Below are 22,802 nucleotides of genomic sequence, written 5' to 3' on the forward strand. Positions count from 1 at the left end.
GGACCAATTCATGCTGATTACAACAGATAATAAAACTCATGTACGTTGAGAACTGTTCGAGATAGTCAGCTTAGAAATTTATATGAGAAAATAAGTGGATGCACGTTTCAATGCGTTAAGTATTCTCTCCCATGGCGAAGCCTGATGGTTTGAACTTGCTATTGCTTGATCACTGGGGTCCATTCACAGACAAATTGTCCATTACAAGTTGCATGACGAATGGAAAAGACCTAATGATTGAGAAGATACCAAAGAATTGCACACTATTTGTGCAACCATTTGATGTGTTTTGATTCCGATCAATCAAAGATTATGGCAGGAGATTTCTACATAGTATGAAACTTTTTCATCTGGACGCTATATTGTACCAACGAAACAATCAAATAAAGTTCGTGTCCATACAAATCACTTCCGATCACCGCTATACATTGGATTGTTTCAGTATGCGTTCTACAAGGCAGGTTACGAACAAATTATAGGCCTATAACTTTTGAATCACTTGTCGAATTTGCTTTTTGCTTTGGTTCTGCGAACTGTTCCCTTGACGGATGCAACGCAATTGCACATATAAAATGTTCATGGTGCAAGGGAGTCTTTTGCCTGCGTCATTTCTTCATAAAACAGAAGAATAACAGTGATCAATTTTCATCTCTAACCTATGATTATTGTGAACAATGTAATGACTAATTGTATCTAACAAACCCGTTAGTTATTGCGAAACACTTTTTTTCTGTTACTTCCGATAGCTTTCAATTCGTATGTCAATATTCGTTACTAATTATGTTATACTTAACGCGTATAAATGCGTATATCCTCATTTTCTCATATAAACTTCCAAGTTGAATATCTCGAACCGTTCTCAACCGTACAGTAATTTTATTAGCTTGTAATCAGCATAAATTGGGACTTTAAATGGCATGCTTAGTATCTCTGCAGGCAAGTGCTTTATCCTGAACTTGCCTTGTGAGGGACAGTCAGCAGTGCTTTTTTTATGGAACTTTCAAGAGCTGCTCGAAACAATTTGCGCAGCTGTACACAGTTCATGCTGACATAGGGAGTTCATGTGAGAATACATAAATCGTACCAATTTTGTACGCACCGCTCCCTGACAAAACTGAAGTACACTCATGTCCAAAATTATTGTCGCATATCTATAACTGTCTTCTTGTAAGAATATAATTTGATAATTTTGCAGAGTACTTTCAATACTGATATGCGTATAATCAGAATGAGTAAAATAAAATGTAACTAATGGACAAGAAAAATTTATTTTCGTTTTATTGTTCTTATTTAGTACTCTTTTGACATGAAATTTGCCACATACTTGTCTTTGCCGATTATACACATACTAACATTTTAAGAAATACCGGTCGAATTCGTTATCAAATTATATTACTAGAACAACATATTTATAGTCATGCGACAATAATTTTGGACATGAGTGTACATACCTTACGAGTGTACCTGCTTACCTTTGTTAGGTGTTGGTCTGAACAACACGATCCTAAGGTTCATCTAGTTTCTTTCATGCTTCTTGGCGTCCGGTAAGGTTACGTCTAGCAACTTTCTCTCAGGTTCGTGGCAGTCAGCACCTTGATATTGGTAATCAGCGCCAGTCGTGGCAATCAGCACCAATAATTGGCTGTGGCAGTCAGCACCCGTGGCAGTCAGCACCCCACCGTGAATTCTGCTGTTTACTCTTTATTCTATTCCTGTATTTTCCTGTAGAATTGATTCCAAGGACTTGAATTTCTTCGTCCTTACCATATCTTTTTTTCATCAAGGTGTATTTTTGTATTCTCTATTACATTTTTAGTGAAAGGACAATATACACTCATATCCAAAATTATTTTCGCATGTCTATAAATATGTTGTTGTAGGAATATAATTAATTTGATAACGAATTCGCCCGGTATTTCTTATAATGTTAGTCTGTGTATGATCGGCAAAGACATGTAGAAAGTGGTAAATTTCGTGTCAAAAGAGCAGCAAATAAGAACAAAAAAGATTCATGTCCATTTAGCGACATTTTGTTTTACTCATTCAAATTTTCGTATTTATAATTCTTTTCCTATAAAATTTACCACAAATATACATTTCCCGATTATGCCCATAGTATCAGTATTAAAAGTACCCTGGAAAATCATTATCGAATTATATTCTTACAAGAAGACAGTTATAGATATGCGACAATCCTGTTGGACATGAGTGTACATATTCTGTCTTAGTTCTACTGATTGTAAGCTCTTTGCTCTCCAATGCTCCCCTCTAAGCATCTAATTTCTCTTGCAGAGCTGATTTGGTCTCAGTCACCAGCACGTTGTCACCTGTTAAATAGAGCGTCCGGGGTTCGATTCCCGGTGCGGTCACTCGGTCGAAAAAGTGTAAAACGCTTTTTCAGGCCAGCCACCCTGAATGAGGTTTTCCTGGGTTTTCCTAATTTACACCAGGCAAATGCCGTATTCTACCTAACTTATAGGTCCCAGACCGCTTCCTTCCTTCCCCCATCCTTTGTTCCTTCCCTTTCCCCGGATAGTGTGCTCGCTGACGGACGTCATCCCTCAAAACGTGAAGGGCTAAATGGCCTTAGATGCCGAAAGCCCAGAAATCTAAATCCTAACCTAACCTCACCTGTTAAATAAAATTTACCTAAAACGTATTTTTTAAGTCTAATTTTGTTTAATTTAATCTCTAGAAAAGTTAGCTTACAATTAATTTGTGGGTGGGTGTTTGGAATTTCAAACATGAAAAATGACATTTAAATGAAGAGAACTTTATTTTTTTATTTTTTTATTTTTTATTTTTTTATTTTTTTATTTTATTGTTTTTTTTTTTTTTTTGTCACAATCCTGACATTTGTCGGGGTTGCACCCTGCCCTTTGTGGGAGACTTTGCTGGTATCAACGTATGCTCAAATCTTTTTTTTTTTTTTTTTTAATGTTAAATTTTATTTCGAAGAGAAAAAGAATAATGTAATTCGTAGAAAATATTGACTAATAAAAGTGGTTCCCAGTTGCAAAAAAGTTTGAGAAACATTACTTTAGTTCATATATGAAATGAATCCTATAAAGTTATTTAATATCCATTTTCATTATTTGTAAATGTGCTTCAGTAACTAATCTTTAAACCTTACTTAAATATAAATCGTTTTAATATCACATTGTTTGCAGTAATCGAAGTTATTGTGGTTTACTGTAATTAATTTTTTTTTTCATACAATTTAATAAGTTTGCTTAACATCTTTACACAATACGTAAGAAATAAAATACAAAGATCAGAACTATATTACCCAAGCTTATATTATAAGCTTAGGCAACCAGCTGGGTTTTAACGTGAGAAAACGGGAGCAGTGATGCGAAATATATGATGTTTCTAACCGTACCCTGACGAAGTCAACCGATCGCACTTTTTTGCTTTGTATCTTTATATTTTAAGGAGTCCTATCTCGAATAGCTATTGACTCATAACTATATGGTATAATATCTAAAGGTGGCCGTCCATTTTGTTTCTTTTCCTCCTTCCAAACTTTTTTTTTTTATTTTTGTAAATCAATAAATCACTGCTAATATTTCTGTGTGTGATAGAAATGCGTCAATTATCGCGTTTATCATTACGAGAAAAAATCCTCAATAATTGAATCCACGATAATCGTGACAAATAATGCATTTAAAATGGTTGATTATTGGCAAGGATTTTTCAAATCCATTAATTCAATTATGTGTTTGAAGAGGCCCATAGCTAGGGTGGCCATCAGGGGGCTGAGCCCTTATAACCATCTTTAGACCCTCTACCATGAAAAATTTTAGTTGTTTACTATTATGAATGAAGGTCAACTGAAATTAACACCTCCAAAAATAATTTCAGCTGCTTTTGCCTTAGTATCCTGGTTATGTGCCTGGTATAAGGTTAAAAAGAAACGTGTTATAGGTAAAACATTAGAAAGTTCATATAGAGCAATGGTTCCCAACTCTTTTAGCTGACCCCCTCCCTTGTATTTTCACTGCCCCTTCATTATCGCAGCTCGTTGGTCCGTCCATTTTTGCGATTTTAGATTCAGCAATAATAATAATAATAATAATAATAATAATAATAATAATAATAATAATAATAATAATAATAATAATAATAATAATAATGAAATCTTTGAGTTTTACTTCGCACGATTAGGCCGGCTAGGCTAAAGGAGACGGTGATGATGAGAAATGAATGAAATGGTGGAATGAAGAAAGTGGAAGGAAACGGAAGAACCCTGAGAAAACCCACGCACACGGTGTTTGTCCACCACAAGGTTCATTTGGCGATGGCTGGGATCGAACCCGGAACCCCATGCACCAGAGGTGAACGCTCTATCACAGCCACCGCGGCCCCAATAATAATAATAATAATAATAATAATAATAATAATAATAATAATAATAATAATAATAATAATAATAATAATAATAATACCAACTTATTTTTTCAGCAAATTTCTTTATACCTTTATAATGCATTATTATTATTATTATTATTATTATTATTATTATTATTATTATTATTATTATTATTAATAATAATAATAATAATAATAATAATAACAATAGAGCCACAGTGTTTACCCAATAAGCATTTTGTGTTTGTGTCATATTTAATTTAACGCGTCTTTGGTACAATATTCGTAATATTTGTTATTACAAATGTAGTTTATATCTTAAACTAGAAACACAATTCACTGAGCAAAGCAACGTTTATTTAAAAATAATAAATGCGTAACAGTTTCGCCAACTAACTGAACATATTGGCTTCATCAGACACTGTCAATAGTGTCTGATGACTTAACAGTGTCTGATGAAGATGTCTGATGACTTGACAGTGTCTGATGAAGATGTCTGAAGACTTGACAGTGTCTGATGAAGATGTCTGATGACTTGACAGTGTCTGATGAAGATGTCTGATGACTTGACAGTGTCTGATGAAGCCAATATGTTCAGTTAGTTGGCGAAACTGTTACGCATTTATTATTCTTAAATAAATTGTTTTGTTCAGTGAATTGTGTTTCTAGTTTAAATTATTTAAGAAATCAAAGCTAGTATGAACCACTTAGCTTATTTCTATTTGTAGTTTGCGCTACTTTTGCTTGCTCTTGACTGATTTAAAGATGTCTGATGTCTGAGAAGATTATTTTTTTAAATATTTATTTATAAAACAAGGAGTGCATAAGGAGCAATAAGAATCTACATGTACTTCAAACAAAGGCGGACTTCATTATATATTGATAAAGTAATTGTACGAACATAATGAAGAGCATTTTATCAAAGTTTAAGTTACTGAAGTCATTACGCTATATACTCCAACAATAAATATGGTTTAAATGTCGTTATATATATCACTCTTTTTGTTGACTTCTCGTAACGTGGAGGGAAGATAAAATTAAGAAAAAAAACAAGACATAAATTTAGGAAATGTGACGAGACGAGACTTGTACAAATTTAACGCAACGAGGATGTCTCATCTCATCTTGACTCGTGGACAACACTAGTGTCCATATTCTGAAATGTCAAAATGCGGAACTAGTTTGTTATACTGTACAGAATGGCCCCAATAGTTGGAATACAGACCTGCGTCGATGAAGTATGACATTTTAATTTATTAAGAAAATGAATTTATTTGCTTCGGTTTGTTCCGAGCTTAAGGCATAAGTGAAAAAGAAATTAAGAACAAGTAATAAAGAAAATAAGTTAACCTGTATGGATAACAATAAGTAAACGATATAAAATGTCATGAGCCGATGAATACAGGACTGTATACCTATTTTTGGGTCACCCTGTATAAACATTAACTATCTAGAATGTACTGTTTTCCTTACCTACGAAAATATATATACGTGGGTGGATTGGCCTGACCTACAAAATTAGAAAATATTTGGATGAATTGTTTTATATTTTCTACGTAACCTCCCTCGACCGAGATATATTTACGCCACCTCTCCGGTAACGTTTCTATACCACTTTTAAAAATATGATTCCTCAATCCCTGCGAAATATCCTAATACAACACTTTTCACCTCTGCATCCGAAGAAAATTATGAATTTCCTGTGGTGTTAAGCTCTTTTTATGCAGGTACTTAATGACAGCTCGATGCTCAATTTTCTTCATGTCACAAATTTGCATCACTTCCGCCAACTTAGCGCCTTATAAACTCCTCACCTGAAGCAATAGAGAAATGAAATTTTACACAGTAATTACCAACGGATATAGCTAAGCAGCTAATGTGTACACACATAAAATAATAGCTTCCTTCCTAGTCAGGCCACAAACTTTCCAATTCATCCTCGTATATAATCACAGTTAACCATTTAAATATTTACATATGAGAATACTTTTACAAAATAATGTGACAATATGTTCGGAAATTTTTGCTCTCAAATTGTGGACATGTCAGCATTAATGCTGACGTATGTAATCCTACTGATACGATTTCCCTCATGAGCCGCCATTGAGTATAATTATAATCTTTGGAAGACTATTTTAGCAGATGTAGGCGGAAGGTGAATTGCATTTTGGTAGAAATACTGTAAATTTTCTTTATATATATATTGAATAAGGAAATAAAGAAAAGAGCAAAAACGGAACTTTCGTACTGAAAAACAGCCGATAAGGTAACAGTTATAATGTTTCTTATAAAAAGCGACATTGTAGGGCAAAAGAGTTTCTGAGAATTAGGAAGCGAAGTGAAAAGGGAAAAGAAAAAAATGTACTTTTTGTTCTGTACGATAGAGAAGAAACTGGAAAATTAAAATAAAGGGAAGAATACAATTGATGAAGAAGTCCGTTATAAGGTCACAATGCTTCCTACTCAAGCGGCTGGAGAATCTTCATTGTCTACAGATTTTTTTTTTCATTGTTCAACGTTGAGATATCGCACCTACGTAACATTCGCATTCTTTTCTTACTTAACTTTTGTATGTTTATGTGTGTGTATCTCATTATGCGCATCTTCTGTTGTAACTAATCCGATTTTTAGAAGATCATACACACGTGGCATATAGTGAGAGAGAAATTCCTTTTTGTTTCTTTCCCCTGCCGTCCCCCCTTTTTCTCTTCCCAAATGACTTTTCACTTCGCTTTCTGTTCTTTTTAAGATATTTCCTGTAACCTGAGACAAAAGGAAACTGTATTGTTCTCTGCCAGCGTTCTCTCTCTCTCTCTCGTCTGTCATCATCTTGTCTCTGAAAAGCCACTCCTTTCTACCAACCTTCTTTCTCGCTAAAGTAAATATACAACACTTCGTTTTAAAGATAAACATACTAATAGAAAGATTTTGCTGGATGACCGATTTGCTAAGTGTCTGTTCGGACAGAAGAGACGTGAGATCAAATTGGTTGATTGTATAGGACACGCAATTAATTCGTGCTACGTATTATTATGATCAGTGGACGCCAAGTGCAGTCTTCAGCGAAAATTGATATCTTCAATCACTGGCGTCTCTGGCATGTAAAATTTGGGGGCGGAGGACATTAAAGAAAGAGATTTAAATAGCAGTACTTAGCCCAACCTGTTTATTATCTTTGATTCCATTTGTTACCTTTTTGCTTACCTTCACGGACTCCCTTGAGACATATTAAGAACTCTGTTATAATCGTTTCATAGTCTGAATATTATATTCCAAATAAATATAATTATTATTATTATTTAGTGTTATTCTGTCATTAGTAAATAAATTAAATTAGGATAGAATATTGAACATTTTTTACTTCAAAATATTGGAGGGATGCGTCCCCCTCGTCTCCCCCGCCAGGGACACCCATGCCTTCAATAAATTTATTTTGTCATTAATTTAGAAATGGATAGAACAGTTTGAGGAAATATTACAACTTTAGTTTCAACCTTTGTAGTGGTGGACAAACACCGTGTGCGTTTGTTTCTTTGGGGTTCTCCCGTTTCCTCCCACTTTCTTCATTCCACCATTTCATTCATTACTCATCATCACCGTCTCCTTTAGCCTAACCGGCATAATCGTGGGACGTAAAACTCAAAGATTTAATTTTTTCAACCTATGTAGCTACGGTAGACTTCTACACTGTACGGATTCAATATTGCTTGTACTTATTTAGTGACTAAATAATGAAATGGTTTATTATTATTATTATAATTATTATTATTAATAATAATAATAATAATATTATTATTATTATTATTATTATTATTATTATTATTATTATTATTATTATTATTATTATTATTATTATTATTATTTAGAGTGTAGAAAAAGCTACTTTCATTTTTTCCAGTTCCATTGCGATTTTTCTTTCTTTCTTATAATTATGTACTAGCAGAATGCTCACTCTTCGCACGGAGAGTCACCATCTTCCTCTTAGGAGTACTAATGGGGGCTGAATTTAGATTTGAACAGCATCGGAAATGTCACTGTTCATCTCAGCGACCACGGAAACTTTGATACTAGGGATGCGCACGAGACGAGTCGAGACGGGATTTTCCTGACAAAATTCGAGTCGAGACACGGCTCTTCCAATAGAAAAATATACATTTTTCGAGTGGAGATATCAGTTTTACAGCACATTTTCGAGACGAGACAGCCACAAATCTGTCTCGTGCGCATTCCTATTCTACACTAATATCGGTCATTTTCAATCACATATGTATCCCTCCATACAATGTACTGTCAAAGTAAAATGATAAAAAAAAACATCCTAGTCTCGAAATGCATCTATGTTCAAAATTTGATCGAGATCGGTCGGGTGGTTCAAAAGTTATTAAGTCACGAACGTAGTCACTTTCATTTTAATAGAAATTCATTATTTTTCCAAACTTGTGAATCATTGCAATTCTGACCTCCCATAAAATTGATGTGAAATGTAGAGTTGCCACCATTCCAAAGTAATTTGTAGGGAAATTTCATGCAGGTAATGGATGTAGAAATGCACTAGCCATCTTATTATTATTATTATTATTATTATTATTATTATTATTATTATTATTATTATTATTATTATTATTATTATTATTATTATTATTATTATGTAGTATAAATCATTCTAGTGGAGGGCAAATCATATTAATCTAATTGTTAAAAGGAAAGTTCGACAGTTTAAATCATGTGGTCCTTATATCATATAATCTATATATTAAAATGTTAGGTTTATATGTTTGTCTCCAAAGAAAAGTTTATATATTTGTCTCCAATCCTTTCGACAATGAGATCTTGAAAACCACGAGTGCTAGAAACGTACCGTTTTCGCTGGTCGATTCAAAATTTTGTGTAGAGTGTCTAGTTCTAATTGAATATTTAAAATAACTTGCTATTATTTCTTTATTACATTGTTTAGGGGTACATTAGAAGTGTTGAAATTTTTAAAAAGTAAAGCATCATGTTCTATGAGTTATACATTCCAACACAACATAGTTGTATACAGTGGCTGTATATTTCTTAGGCGTTTGTTTCATGTCCAAATGGTAATGGAAAACGAATGATAATCATTTCTCCAGTCTAAAATGAATCTTTATTGTTTGGAGTGTTTTGCTCAATGAACACCATAAATCACTGACATTATAATTAGTTGTGTATGTAATGTATTTGCTTATTAGATACTGCATGCAAGAAGAAAGAAAACACTGATCATACATGAATTAGAAACTCCAACCGGAAGTAGGCTCAATCTTGCAAACGGTGCGAGATTTTAAAAATAATTGATATTGAAAAAATAATTGAAAAAATCTCTCCTTTGTGATACCCTTGCCGATTATTATCAAGACATCTTTCACTTGTGTCTGTAAAGGGGACATGTACAGATGTTGTGAGGAATGACAAAGAGATTCATGCTCATATGTGAATGGTGCTCTGTGTAGAGAGCACAAGTTCAGCTAGTATATAATAGAAAAATGACCAGTTTAAATAATATGAAGTCTGCGTATAGACATGTATGTTATGTATCTAAATATGTGCAAAGTAAAAAAAAAAAAAAAATCTTAACATATCCCAATACTTGAACACTATTTTTGTTGTAGACATAGCACCGTATATTATTGTTGCTATTCCTAGGTTTATTGAGAACTTCCTTATGGCTATGTCGTTACCGTAAGCGCCTTTGATGCGTAAGACCCTAATTCGATTCCCAGTAGGAGGACATGAGGTTCGGATCCCACATTAAGCTGTATGTCCATGTCTCATACAGCCTCGGTGCTGAAAGGAATGCTAAACTCCAATTCAACCAATCCTAGATATAAAATGAAATGAAAATGAAATTTTTAAGTTTTACGTCCCACGATTATGCCGGCTAGGCTGAAGGAGACACTGATGATGAGAAAGGAAGTAAATGGTGGAATGAATAAAGTGGGAGGAAATGGGATCCAAAAAACCCATTTACATGGTGTTTTTCAACCACAAAATTCACTTGCCGCGAGCTGGGATCGAACGAAGGACACCATGCTCCAGAGGTGAACGTTCTATCACTGAGCCATCGCGGCCCAATCCTAGATCTACTGCTGCTGCCTTCAGAAGTCAGTTTTCACTAGTTACAAAGTGATAAAATTCCATACGTGTCATATCATAGTTTAGTTTCATACATAGTTCACTTTTCGCTGCTTTAATTTGTAGTCTGTTTCTTTCGACTATCCAAGAATTCTTCATTGCCAATAAATGCGGAAGCTTTGCTTACCAGAATAAACAAAACAAATTTCAATAATTATTATCTTCAGTAAATTTGGCGCACTGGCTTTGAATAACAACTGTACCCATTTACGACCTGTCGATTAGTCCATTTTAATTAGCTCTTCACTGACATTTCGAAGTGCGAACCAATTAACTAACTCTATATTAGCCAAATGGAACTCGAAGGTTCAATGCCGCATTCACAAAAGCTCATTATTGACTTGGGCAATTGGATCCAGTTTCTACTTTGTGTTCCTATTTCTGCGAGATCCATCTTAATATTATCCTCACATGTGCTCTTAATTTTTTTCATAATGGTGTTTTCTCCGATTGGATTTCCAGTTAAAATTCTGAAAGTTCTTCTTTCATTCTGGCTACATGACCTGCCTTCCTGAGTCTCCTAGACTTAATATTCCTAACAATGTTAGAGAATTAGTGTAAATTATACGTTTTCTATCACATCTCTTGTCTCATTGATATCATCAGCTAAGCCAAAATAACGTGGTAAGTGCCATTTAGCTCTAGGCACCTCCTAGGCTCTAGGTTATGTTTCATTTTCCTCCGTCTCCTTTAGCCTAGAAGGTATCACCGTGGAGCATTAAACTAGAAACAAAATCAAATGTTTAATTTTCCTTATAGCGTATTCGGTTTAAAAAAAAAAAAAAAAAAGGCAATATAAATATTTTTGTGAAACCTAAAAATGTTCTCTTTTTAAGACCAGGCATATGGTAACACTAGACAGAGAATCATTGTGGACCACATAGGAGATGAGCCAATAGTCAAAAGACAGCTGACTTTTTTTTTTTTTAGGAAGGTCTTCAAAATGAAATGAAATCTTTCAGTTTTACGTCCCACGCTTATGCCGGCTAGGCTAAAGGAGACGGTGATAATGACAAATGAATGAAATGGTAGATGAATAAAGTGGGGAAAATCGGGAGAACCCCGAAAACCCACGGACACGGTGTTTGTCTATCACAAAGTCTACTTGGCGCAAGCTGGGATCGAACCAGGTAGGGATGCGCACGAGACGAGTCGAGACAGGATTTTTCTGACAAAATTCGAGTCGAGACACGGCTCTTCCAATAGAGAAATATACATTTTTCGAGTCGAGGCATCACTTTTACAGCACATTTTCGAGACGAGACAGCCACAAATCTCCTCTCGTGCGCATCCCTAGAACCAGGACCCTACACAGCAGAGGTGAACGCTCTACCACTGAGCCAACGCGCTAGGAAGGCATTGAATTGAGGAACAAGTTCCGGTTGTACAAAAGAAAGAAAGAAAAGAAAAGAAAAGAAAAGAAAAGAAAAGAAAAGAAAAAACGTGAAAGCAAATTGAAGTAATATTGCCAAGATTCGATGCATTAACCATGCACCACCACACTAATCATCGTATGCTATGAAATCAGTAGAATCTTTCATAGGTTGCAGAACCAGAGATATTACTTTTAAGAAATCATATTTTAAATCTACAGAATACTATACATACGTTAAAATATCGAGCTTATTACATTCTTAAACATGCCTTTATATCATTATGGCTGTTGTAATAATTAAGATCACGGTTATCTCCTTTTGTTTAGTTAAACTTCAGCTTAATAAAATAATTTCCCAAGAAAGACTAATGTCTCAGAAGAAAAGGAAGAAAGCATATATGTTGTGTAAAACAACATTGGGTCGTCCCATGCTATTATCAGCGGTTAATGATCGCTATTATTTTATACATAAAGTACGAAACAGTTTAGTTAGTGAATTAACTAATACAATCTCAAAAAAGATTGCGACAGAGAATAATGATAATTATTTTCAATCATTAATCAATGTCTTGCGTGTCTGCCGTTTTTTTTAATTATTGCACTGTTATTACAATACCCACAAACAAGTTTCCGAACATTGTTACAACAAGAATAAAAAACTGAATGTGCTTCTCATCATATTGTATTCAACTTATCTGCGTAACAATAAACGGTATGATTAAAAAAAAAAGACTGTAAAAGATTGTGGCACCAATAATACCTCTAGTGGTTAATGTAGTAACTCGATGAATATTTCGTGGGCGCGGTGGCTCATGGTAGAGCGTTCACCTCCGCTGCTTGGCGTCCCTGGTTCGATCCCAGCTCACGCCGTGTGGACTTTGTGGTGGACAAACACGGTGCTCGTGGGGTTTCTCGGGGTTCTTCCATTTCCTCCCACTTTCTTCATTCCACCATTTCACTCATCTCTCATCATCACCGTCTCCTTTAGCTTAACCGGCATAACCGTGGGATGTAAAACTTAAAAGATTTCATTTTTTCCATGAATATTTCGATATTTAATATTTGGTCTAGGAATTAATTCGTGCGGGTGGACAAGAGATGGCGCAACGAATGGAGCGTCCCACAGTTCCGTGTATCCACACATGTGTTGCAAACCCCTGTCATCGCGTATCGTTCGTAGTATAGGGCAGTGGATTAAAGCGTCAACAACACCAGTTTGTAGTTAAGTGAACATGGCGCAATTTGTGCCTGATAAAGTGTTTTTGCGGGGTGTCCTGCTGCATTACTTTAACATGCAGAAAAGTGCGACTGAAAGTCATCGTATTTTGGTGGAAGTGTATGGTGACCATGCTCTAGCTGAGCGAACGTGTCAGAAGTGGTTTGCACGGTTTAGAAGTGGTGATTTCGGCTTGGCAGACCAAGAGCGAGCTGGACAGCCAAAAACATTTCAAGACGAAGAATTGACAGCATTGCTCGAGCAGGATTCGTGTCAAACGCAGGAACAACTTGCAGCAGCATTAGGCGTTGATCAAACAACAGTCTCCAAACGCTTGAAAGCCATGGGAATGATTCAAAAGATGTCACATTGGGTTCCACATGAATTGAAAGACAGAGACGTTGAAAGACGAAAAACCATTTGCGAATTGCTGCTTCAACGACAGAGCAGAAAGGGGTTTCTGCATCTAATTATTACGGGTGATGAGAAGTGGATCCATTACGAGAACCCTAAACGAAAAAAGGCCTGGGTGAAACCAGGTGAACCAGGTTCATCACAACCAAAACGAGATATTCACTGTGCAAAGGTTATGCTGTGCATATGGTGGGATATGAAAGGTGTGCTGTACTATGAGCTGCTGCAACCGGGTGAAACTATGAATGGAGAACGTTATCGACGACAATTAATGCGTTTGAAGCAAGCTCTGGCCAGAACACGACCAGAATGGGAGAACAGACATGATAAACTTATTGTTCAACATGATAACGCTCGCCCACATGTCGCAAAACCGGTCAAAACCTATTTAGAAAATGTCGGATGGGAAGTTTTACCCCACCCGCCGTATTCACCAGACGTTGCTCCTTCGGACTACTACTTGTTCGATTGCATGAACAACGATTTGATTGGACAGCGGTTTACTTCTTCAGAAGATATCGAAACATGGGTCTCTGACTGGATCGCTTCCAAGGATGAGGACTTCTTTCGCCACGGAATCCGTACATTGCCTGACAGATGGGCGAAAGTGGTGGCTAGCGATGGACAATATTTTTCTTAAGGTATTTATGTATTTTGTGTTTGTACTACAGCTTCAATGTGTGCGTACCAACCGCACGAATTAATTCCTAGACCAAATATAATATTCTAGACTACGCAGGAGAAGTCAAAAAACACAGGTTTTCAGGAGGCGATTTTTTATTTTACCAAACATAAGTATGAATCACTTACACTGACAGTAACAAGACGCGATTATTCAACTCACATTTGGAATTGACTTGTTCCAAGTTAACTGGAGGTGAAGCATGACACATAGATCTCAAATGACATCTCATTTTGTCCAATTTCTGAATTATAGTTTCTCCCGCACAGTCTAGACATATTTCGACATTTTTCAGTATTTTGTCATTAAATGATTCATTTATATATATATATATATATATATATATATATATATATATATATATATATATATATATATATATATATATATATATATTTAGATGTTCAGTTTTTTTTTCAGATTTTATCAATGATTCATTTTTTCAGATAATTTTTTATTCAAGATCCCTCAAAATAGGAGGAAGAAAAGACTATTTTGTGGGACCAGGGCCGGATTTAGCATCTTGGCGCCCCTAGGCCCAATTATTTTTTCGCCCCCTAGTCTGGTTAAAGTTACTTTCCTAAAAACCTTTATTAAAAAATTACATCAGGCCTATATGTTAATTGCTTAAACACCACTCCACGATGCAATTTTATCATTGCAAGTCTTTTGAGGAATTTATTTGGTTCTGGGCTTAACAAAATACCGTTAATGTATTAACAAAAGATCGGCGTATAACTTTGGTTTTGTTCAATTTAGCCATTTGGGCAAATAAATAAAAAAAACTGTAACACAGTATAAAATAGTTTTAATCTCAGAAACACAGCTTACATGAAGTATTTTGATAACGTGACACAAAAACTGTTTTAAAGTAAAACTAGATATTTTGTATGTACAAATAGTAAATTGTATTAGTATTAAAAATGATTTGTTCCAATGAACTTCAAAATCAGAATGCTTTATTAGCCTGATTTTAAAAAAAAATATTAAAGTTATGGCTATTTATTTTTATTTCTAGATATTTTTTTAAAATTTTTCTCTCGGCCGTGCGCCCCCTTGGAGCTTGCGCCCATAGGCCCTGGCCTACTGGGCCTTTTGGGAAATCCGGCCCTGTGTGGGACCTTGAATAAAGAGCTGAGAAAAAGACTCCACAAAATGCTTTGTATAAAGTATTGTACTGTATGCGTCAGAAACATAGACATTTCGCAAAAAATGATGAGAAACTACTGGAAGCTTTCGAAATGTGGGTGTGAAGAAGAATGGAGGGAATTAGCTGGATCGAGCAGAAAACGAATGAGAAGGTATTAGAAATGGTGGGGGATGAAAGAACAATTTTAGATATTGTTAAGAGGAAGAGAAAGTGGTTGGGATATTGGATAAGAAGAAACGTTATCATGAGAGACGTTTTAGAGGGTATGGTCGCAGGAAAGAGAGGGAGGGGCGAAACAGACTACAATTAATGGATGATATCAAAACGAAGAGGTGAGCCAAAGACCGTGGAGAATGGAAGCTTCTCAGTTGCAGCAAATGACCTGCCAATAATGACTGAATACCTATAATGATGATATGTTTTGATATTTCGGTATTCGATACTTTTCTATGTTTAATAGTTTTCGATATTTCAATAAATTTCGATATTTCGATCTTATTATTTTTCAAGTTTTTTTTTTTTTTATTTTGGTATTCCATACTTGTTGATATGTAATAGTTTCCGACATTTCAAGATTTTTTGATATTTTAATACTCAATATTTTCCATTTTTCAATATTCGTTATTTTGTTCAAGTTTCTACATTTTATCTATACCGATTTCCGATATCCAAATCTGGATAACACTAACGATATTAAATTAATATTTTTCTAGAAAAATATTTTTAATATTTTTCTATTTATTTCAACTCTTCTTTTCTTTTTCTCTTTTTAGGTTCCGGCAAAATGATGACCAGTGACTATATTTTAGATCTGTCCAATGTCTTCCACACTGGACAGGTAAGTGGCTTATTATTATTATTATTATTATTATTATTATTATTATTATTATTATTATTATTATTATTATTATTATTATTATTATTATTATTATTATCTTGTTTGATCTCATTTACGTAAAAGAGCTTTCTAGTTGAGTTGAGAATGGTAGAATGGTCATTTCCTACCTTGTAATTTAGGAGGTATTAGCAATCTATGAATTGAAGGGATGAATTAGAATTATGGATGCCTCCTATACAAAAAGAAATAATTCTGATCGTATTTTCCAGATATTCGTTGGGGCAGATTATGTTGTCTGTTTCATTATCAGGGGAAAACGACTGAGGCGCTTGAAATAGATTTTTGAACATTGTTATTAGATTATCACCTACCTCGACCTGGGTTTTTATAATGGCACTTTGTTTAAGATGCGTATCCTAAAGGGTTAACAGAGGATTCAAAATTTCTACCAATAATCGAGTATCTAACGAGCCACTCAAGTTATGATGATGACAAACCGAATTACTTTTATTTTTATTTATCGTATTTACCATTAATATAAGACGACCCCCTATTTTAAAGAAGCTTCTTAAGAATTTTCTAATTTTTAATAAATTCTGTATAATTGAAATTACTAATTATTTTACTGATGTAAAATATCAGAAGATCACAAAAAAAATCAACATTACTTTGTAAATTTATGTCAACTATTGGTTGCCTAAATTATGTCAGTAAATACGGTAAATTACGGTATCGTAAATTAAAACAAATATGCTAATTTACGGTAAATGCATTTTTAATTTCACAGCTTCACCGTATTTATAATCAAAACAACAATTCCTACAACAACGAGGCTATATTTCCATTTTCGGTATGAGCTGTTATGAAATGAAATGATTTTTTTTTTTTTTTTAAAGTTTTACGTCCAACGGTTATGCCGGCCAGACTAAAGGAGACGGTGATGATGGGAAACGAATGAAATGGTGGAATAAAGAGAGTGGAAGGAAACGGGAGAATCCCGAGAAAACCCACGAACACCGTGTTTGTCCACCACAAAGCTCACTTGGCGGAAGCTGGGACCGAACCAAGGGTCCATTGTGAGGTGCTAGGTGGCCAGCGCCGAAGCTACTATTTACCTAACGACACCAACACAATAAATAAAAAAAAATGTTGAAGGAGAGTGGCTGGGAATATTTAATTAACTGAAGATTTACATAAACTGCAAATATCAAAAATACTATAACCGTAGTTATATATTTCCTCTTGGAGATTAGGTTCTCTCCTGTCAGGGCCGCCACTCTCTTATGAATTCGGTAGAGCAAATATTAAATTATTTCTGTAGAACAGCAGATCTCAGGGCCATCTGCATAACAACCATGCTCAAGGATGCTATAAATAGTGAGTCTGTAATAATTTTCAAATTTATGAAAAAAAAAAAAACTATAATTTAAATCTTACAGGTAGCAGCCTGTAAATGATCTCACTATTTCATGGTTGTTAGTTGTTCTTTGGGCAGTCTTCTCTCTCTGAGCCCCATGCAGAGAGATGGTCAACATACACAATCAAGGGGAAAATGTCTCCTTGAATCACACTCCTGAAACAAAATTGTCATTAGTGCAGGTACTCACCCTACAGCAATTGAATACACAGTTGTTCCGGTAAGAGCTTACAGATTTATTTTCCATGAAGAAAACAGGCATCCCAACCATGGTAGATGAGATGATATCACTCATTATACACTATTTCTTTTCACCTTTTTAGTGCACTATCACATGAAACACATAACTTATTATTTGATATATATTTGATATTTAACACACTTAAAAAAAAAATGAATGAGATTAAACTGATAACTTGAAAAGGTCTGTCTGACCTTTAAAAATAATAAAAAAAACTTTTATAGAAAATATTTATACAATTATTTTTATCTCCTCATAATTATCTAGTTTCTCGTCTCTAGCAGTTCTAGAGGAGAGATGTATTAAACTGTTGATGAAAACTATTTCACTATTATTTATCACTTAAACCACAGAGTGAAGATAAACATAAAGAAAATTTTAAATTCTGACGCACTGTTCCAAAATGTTACTCGACGTACTCAAAGTTCCAATTCGCTGACACAGTCTCCTCCAAGATGATCATTCCACCACATGATAATGTTCTGCTACAAAATAAGGTACACTGAATGTGACGCATTCTATGAAGGAATGTTCAGTAGCTCCAATTCTAAACAAGCAAATGGTTACTTGTAAGCCTTGTGCTAAAATGTCCAAGGACAGGTCTAGTATAATAGCGTTACTAGCCTTGGCGTTATATCTCTAATTGAGATATGTATCGATATATATATTTCTCCCATATTGGGGAAACTGCAATTGTCCCATATTAACACTGGGGTTGTGAAGAGCTTTTAAAATAGATGAGCTCCACTGAGAGTCCTAAGCACTCAGAGATAGATGAATGTTAAAAATGATTTAGAATTTAAATTTCCATTATCACTGAAGAGAATAGCACCACTGACGTATAACTAAAATAAGTTAAGTTATACACTGTTTGTCACTGTACTATTTCATGTTCTTCGAGGAATTTTGTACAACTCACTCGCGATACTGTAGTTCACAGGACAAATCCCGGGGAACCGAAATTGTTCTCACCGCGTCCTGGGTCTTGAACTCTGTACTGGAAGTCGGATGACTTCCTTTAACACTGCCAAACTATATCTTGTTACTACACGAGTCTAGCTTCAACTCCCTCGTTCTCCACGGAAAACGAGTATATGTTTTGGGCAAAACACAGGAAACGAAGAAACTCGCTTCTTCCACCACCCTTTGACAAAGGGTTCATGCCTTGCGGCGAATATTGCGGGTGGTCTCCCGTGTCAATGCCCTTCTTCCAGCTACCATCCGTAGCCAACTTTACCTTTCTCGGCTGATACGTGCTGCCCCTCCCTGATAGCGGACAACACGGAAGCTTAATGCTCACAGCAGAAACTATGGATGATTTCCGCCTACATTTGTTTTCCTTTGCTAGTTACATATGAATGAAATACAGAAACATATGATATTACACATAAAAATAAAGTTTAACATACAAGGATTACATATTGATACAATTTATTAACTGACATCTCTCCCAGAAGCAGCATTCTACCCAATTACTGTGGCAGTCGTTCAAACCGTCTGCTTACTAATGCAGCCATGCTTTCTTGGAGAGAGATTGAAGGAAACATCATTGTAAATAATTTAATTTTCACAAAACAAGATCTAAATGTCTTGCTCGATAAGGGAAACACGTTGTTAAAAATAAACAGAATTTTATGCGGTCTTTCCAAGAACGATTATAGCTTAGTACGTAAATATTAATATTAAACACATAAAATGAGTCAAATTAAAGTATACATTTTCAAATTGGTGTTGCCTACTGGGAACCTAGCAAGAGGCTCGCTAGCCAGGTTACTGGTTTTTGGTGAACAAGGGGGGAGGAAGAGACGCTGACGCTGGATGCAGTGGAAGTCACACGTATAGAAACCAATATTTTCACATGTAGACGTGAAAAAGTTTATGACATTTTAAACAATAAGAATTCCGTGTTTCAACACATTGTATCAAACCCAGTGTAAATTCACCAACGGAAGTCTGTAGGCTACTTCCTGGGTATACAATACTTATTTAGTTTCTATTCTGGGTGTTTCTTTCCGTGTTGAGTTGAGATAGACCTCCCAACCTGTAGTATAGGCGACAGTCAGTCGGGGAAGAAAAAAAAAACACTTTTTCAGCTCTAGCTCTCATCCAAGCGTTCTGAAAATAAAGTATGAAACTTATAGATTCTCCTCATTTCCTCTTTAATTAATCCTTCATCTCTGATTTTATATTCATTTTCTTCCAGCATCCCCTGTTAGTTATGCATTATGCAACAACGATGTAATTATATGCAACCCATTAGTACATTATATAAGCTTATAAATGGAGTAAAACACAATGAAATAAATACAATATATTACAATATTGTATTAATATTTACGTACTAGTCTAGGTGTTTCACACATCAATACTAATAATATCCAATAAATATGCACAGAATATGCTAATATTCAGCAAATAATTAAATCACAAATTATCCTATTTACATATTCATATGCAAATGTGCCCCTCATATGCATTTTGATATGCAGATGATGTAGACGGGCATCGGCCCTCTACATAAATTTCCCCCCTATGATTCTAGGTGCTGTACTTTCTAGTACAGGACGTAGATCATACGGAGGGCACATTTTCGTTCCTGAAATATTAGAATTTCACAATACATCCAAGGTTAAAACAAAAACAATATAAAACACTGTTAAACACACAATAAACATAATAAATGCAAAACAATAATCAAAAGCTAAATAAGAGAATTCAGTGTTCCCTGAATTACATGAATATAAATGACATAAGTTCCCAATACATACACTCACACTCATACACTGAAATATACACTAACACTATCACTATATACACTAGTTGTCACTTCCGGTTGCGTGATGCATCACTGTGTGAATGTTTTTCTCTCTCTTCTTCTTCTTCTGTGTTAGTTGGGAACAACGGATGGAGAACTTCTGAGTTTTCTAGCTGGAACATCTATTAGATTGTAGTTGACAGTGAAGGAACGCAGTTCCTTTATGTTCTGTGGTGTTCTATTATCCAACACCACCTTCACTTTCGCCGGATCTTTGCCGATACCGGATTGCGAAAGATGGAAACCAAGTATGTTAAGTGATTTTCTCGCAAAATTACACTTTTTCAGCCTGAGAGTTAGGCCGCCCGCAGTGAGTAAACCCAACACTCTGTCGAGGTGTACCAAATGATCTTCGAAGCTCCTGTCGGCTAGAATTAAATCATCTACATAAGCGCCGCAGTACTCTCTAGCTTCTGATCCAATTATCATATCTAATGCTCTTACGCAAGAAGCAAGGCTCTGTTTTGTCCCAAACGGTAGTTTTTGAAAAACATATGAAATGCCTTCATGTAGGAACCCAAGATACTTCTGGTCACTTTCCTTGACCTTAATTTGTAAAAACATCTCAGTTGCATCCACGCAGCTGAACCAAGAGTTGTCGCAAATATCTTGGAGAACAGATAGGGGTGGCATAGGTCTGTCAGAGAGATCCCCTGAAATTTTAGCCAGAGCTCGGCCATCTATACAGACACGAATACGTCCATCGCTCTTAGGTGTCACTACCAGAGGGTTTATAAAAGCAGTAGGCATCTTTTTGATCACACCCCAGGCCTCCCAACGCGAAATTTCATTCGATACTAAATTTCTGAATTTCTTCGGGTAAGGATACAATTTAGTTTTTATAGGACGTTCGTCCGTTACTCCAACCTCGTGCTCGTAGTTAGTTATGCAACCTGGCTTGATATCAAAAAGCGCCTGGTGCTTTAAAAGAACAGCTTTCAAACTCTCTCTTTGTGAGGCTGAGAGATCTGAGTAGTTCGCGACAAAATCTTCTATATCTGAATGGGAGGCACGTGTGTTCACTTTACGCCACTCTTCTGGTGGGAAAACATGAACTGCCATTTCTTGGGCACTTGGGAATCTCCCATCATCCAAGTTCGGGGCGCGAGCAGCCTTTTCTCTGCAGGTCTTATGCTCATCCTGTGCGCTAACCCGTATGGCCTTCCGTCCTTCATCTGACGGGGAAAAATTACACTCAAAATTATCTAACTCTTCACTGAAACTATATGGTTTCTCGCACTCACCATTCAATTCTAAACATCGAACTACTAGATCCTCAGTCTCGCAATCTACAGATCTAAATTTGACTTCTACATCATGAGGATGTTTGAGATGTAGAAGGCCAGTATCATAATCTAACACGGCACGAGATTCTGTAAAGAAGTTGGAACCTAAAATCAAAGATCTATTCAGACCTGATATAATGATGCCTAATGTATGAAATTCCTTCCCATGTATCTGAATGACTAACAGCGTCTGGCCTATGATCGTCGCTGATTTACTTCCGAAAGCAGACGTAACCCGTATATTCTTAGCACTCAAAAATGCGGGTGTGGGGTGGCTATTTGAGACGGAGTCCCAAATTTCTTTAGAGATAGCAGAACAAGTAGCTCCTGTATCTAATAATGAATTAACTTCCTTTCCAAACAAAAGTACATTAATCTCTGGTAGTGAGATGACGTTATTACTGGGTAGTTCTTCATCACTTGAATCGAATAAATTCTTAAAAATGCCATTGGCCTCTTCATATACAGCCCTATCTAAATCGATGTGTTCTCCTGTCCTACTTAACAAGGTTAACTTATTTTTGAACATGCCTTCACTAAAATGCTTCTTTGCTATTATATCTGAACAAATATTACAATTTTCTTCTTCTTTTTCTACTACATTGTCAAAAATCTCTTTCACTGCGGTTTCACACGTATTATCATATAAATGAATATTTTCTACATTTTCTTCTAAGTTACGCACATACTTGGAATTTTTATTTGTCAACTCAGATGTACTCGTGTTCTCCATAGTCATCCTACCGTTGTCCAAAGTACATGCGGACAATCCTCATTCTCTGGGAGCAGAAGAAGAGGATTGGTTATTCCTGGTCATGTTATGATTCTGACTGGTAGGAGG

The 22,802-nt window shown here is 35.4% G+C and overlaps 1 protein-coding gene across 1 annotated transcript in view; it reads left to right on the forward strand.

Annotated features, from left to right (window-relative positions):
- LOC145672978 (ATP-binding cassette sub-family G member 5) overlaps positions 1-22,802 on the forward strand; it is a 169,201-nt gene that overhangs the window by 36,834 nt on the left and 109,565 nt on the right. The window contains exon 2 of the mRNA XM_081742259.1: positions 16,138-16,202. Within this exon, the coding sequence (XP_081598385.1) occupies positions 16,149-16,202 (54 nt within the window). The 5' untranslated portion in view covers positions 16,138-16,148. The remainder of the gene's footprint in view (positions 1-16,137; positions 16,203-22,802) is intronic.

The sequence above is a fragment of the Thermobia domestica genome, chromosome 16 (genome assembly GCF_964235325.1).
Source record: "Thermobia domestica chromosome 16, izTheDome1.hap1.1, whole genome shotgun sequence".
In the NCBI taxonomy this organism is placed as follows: domain Eukaryota; kingdom Metazoa; phylum Arthropoda; class Insecta; order Zygentoma; family Lepismatidae; genus Thermobia; species Thermobia domestica.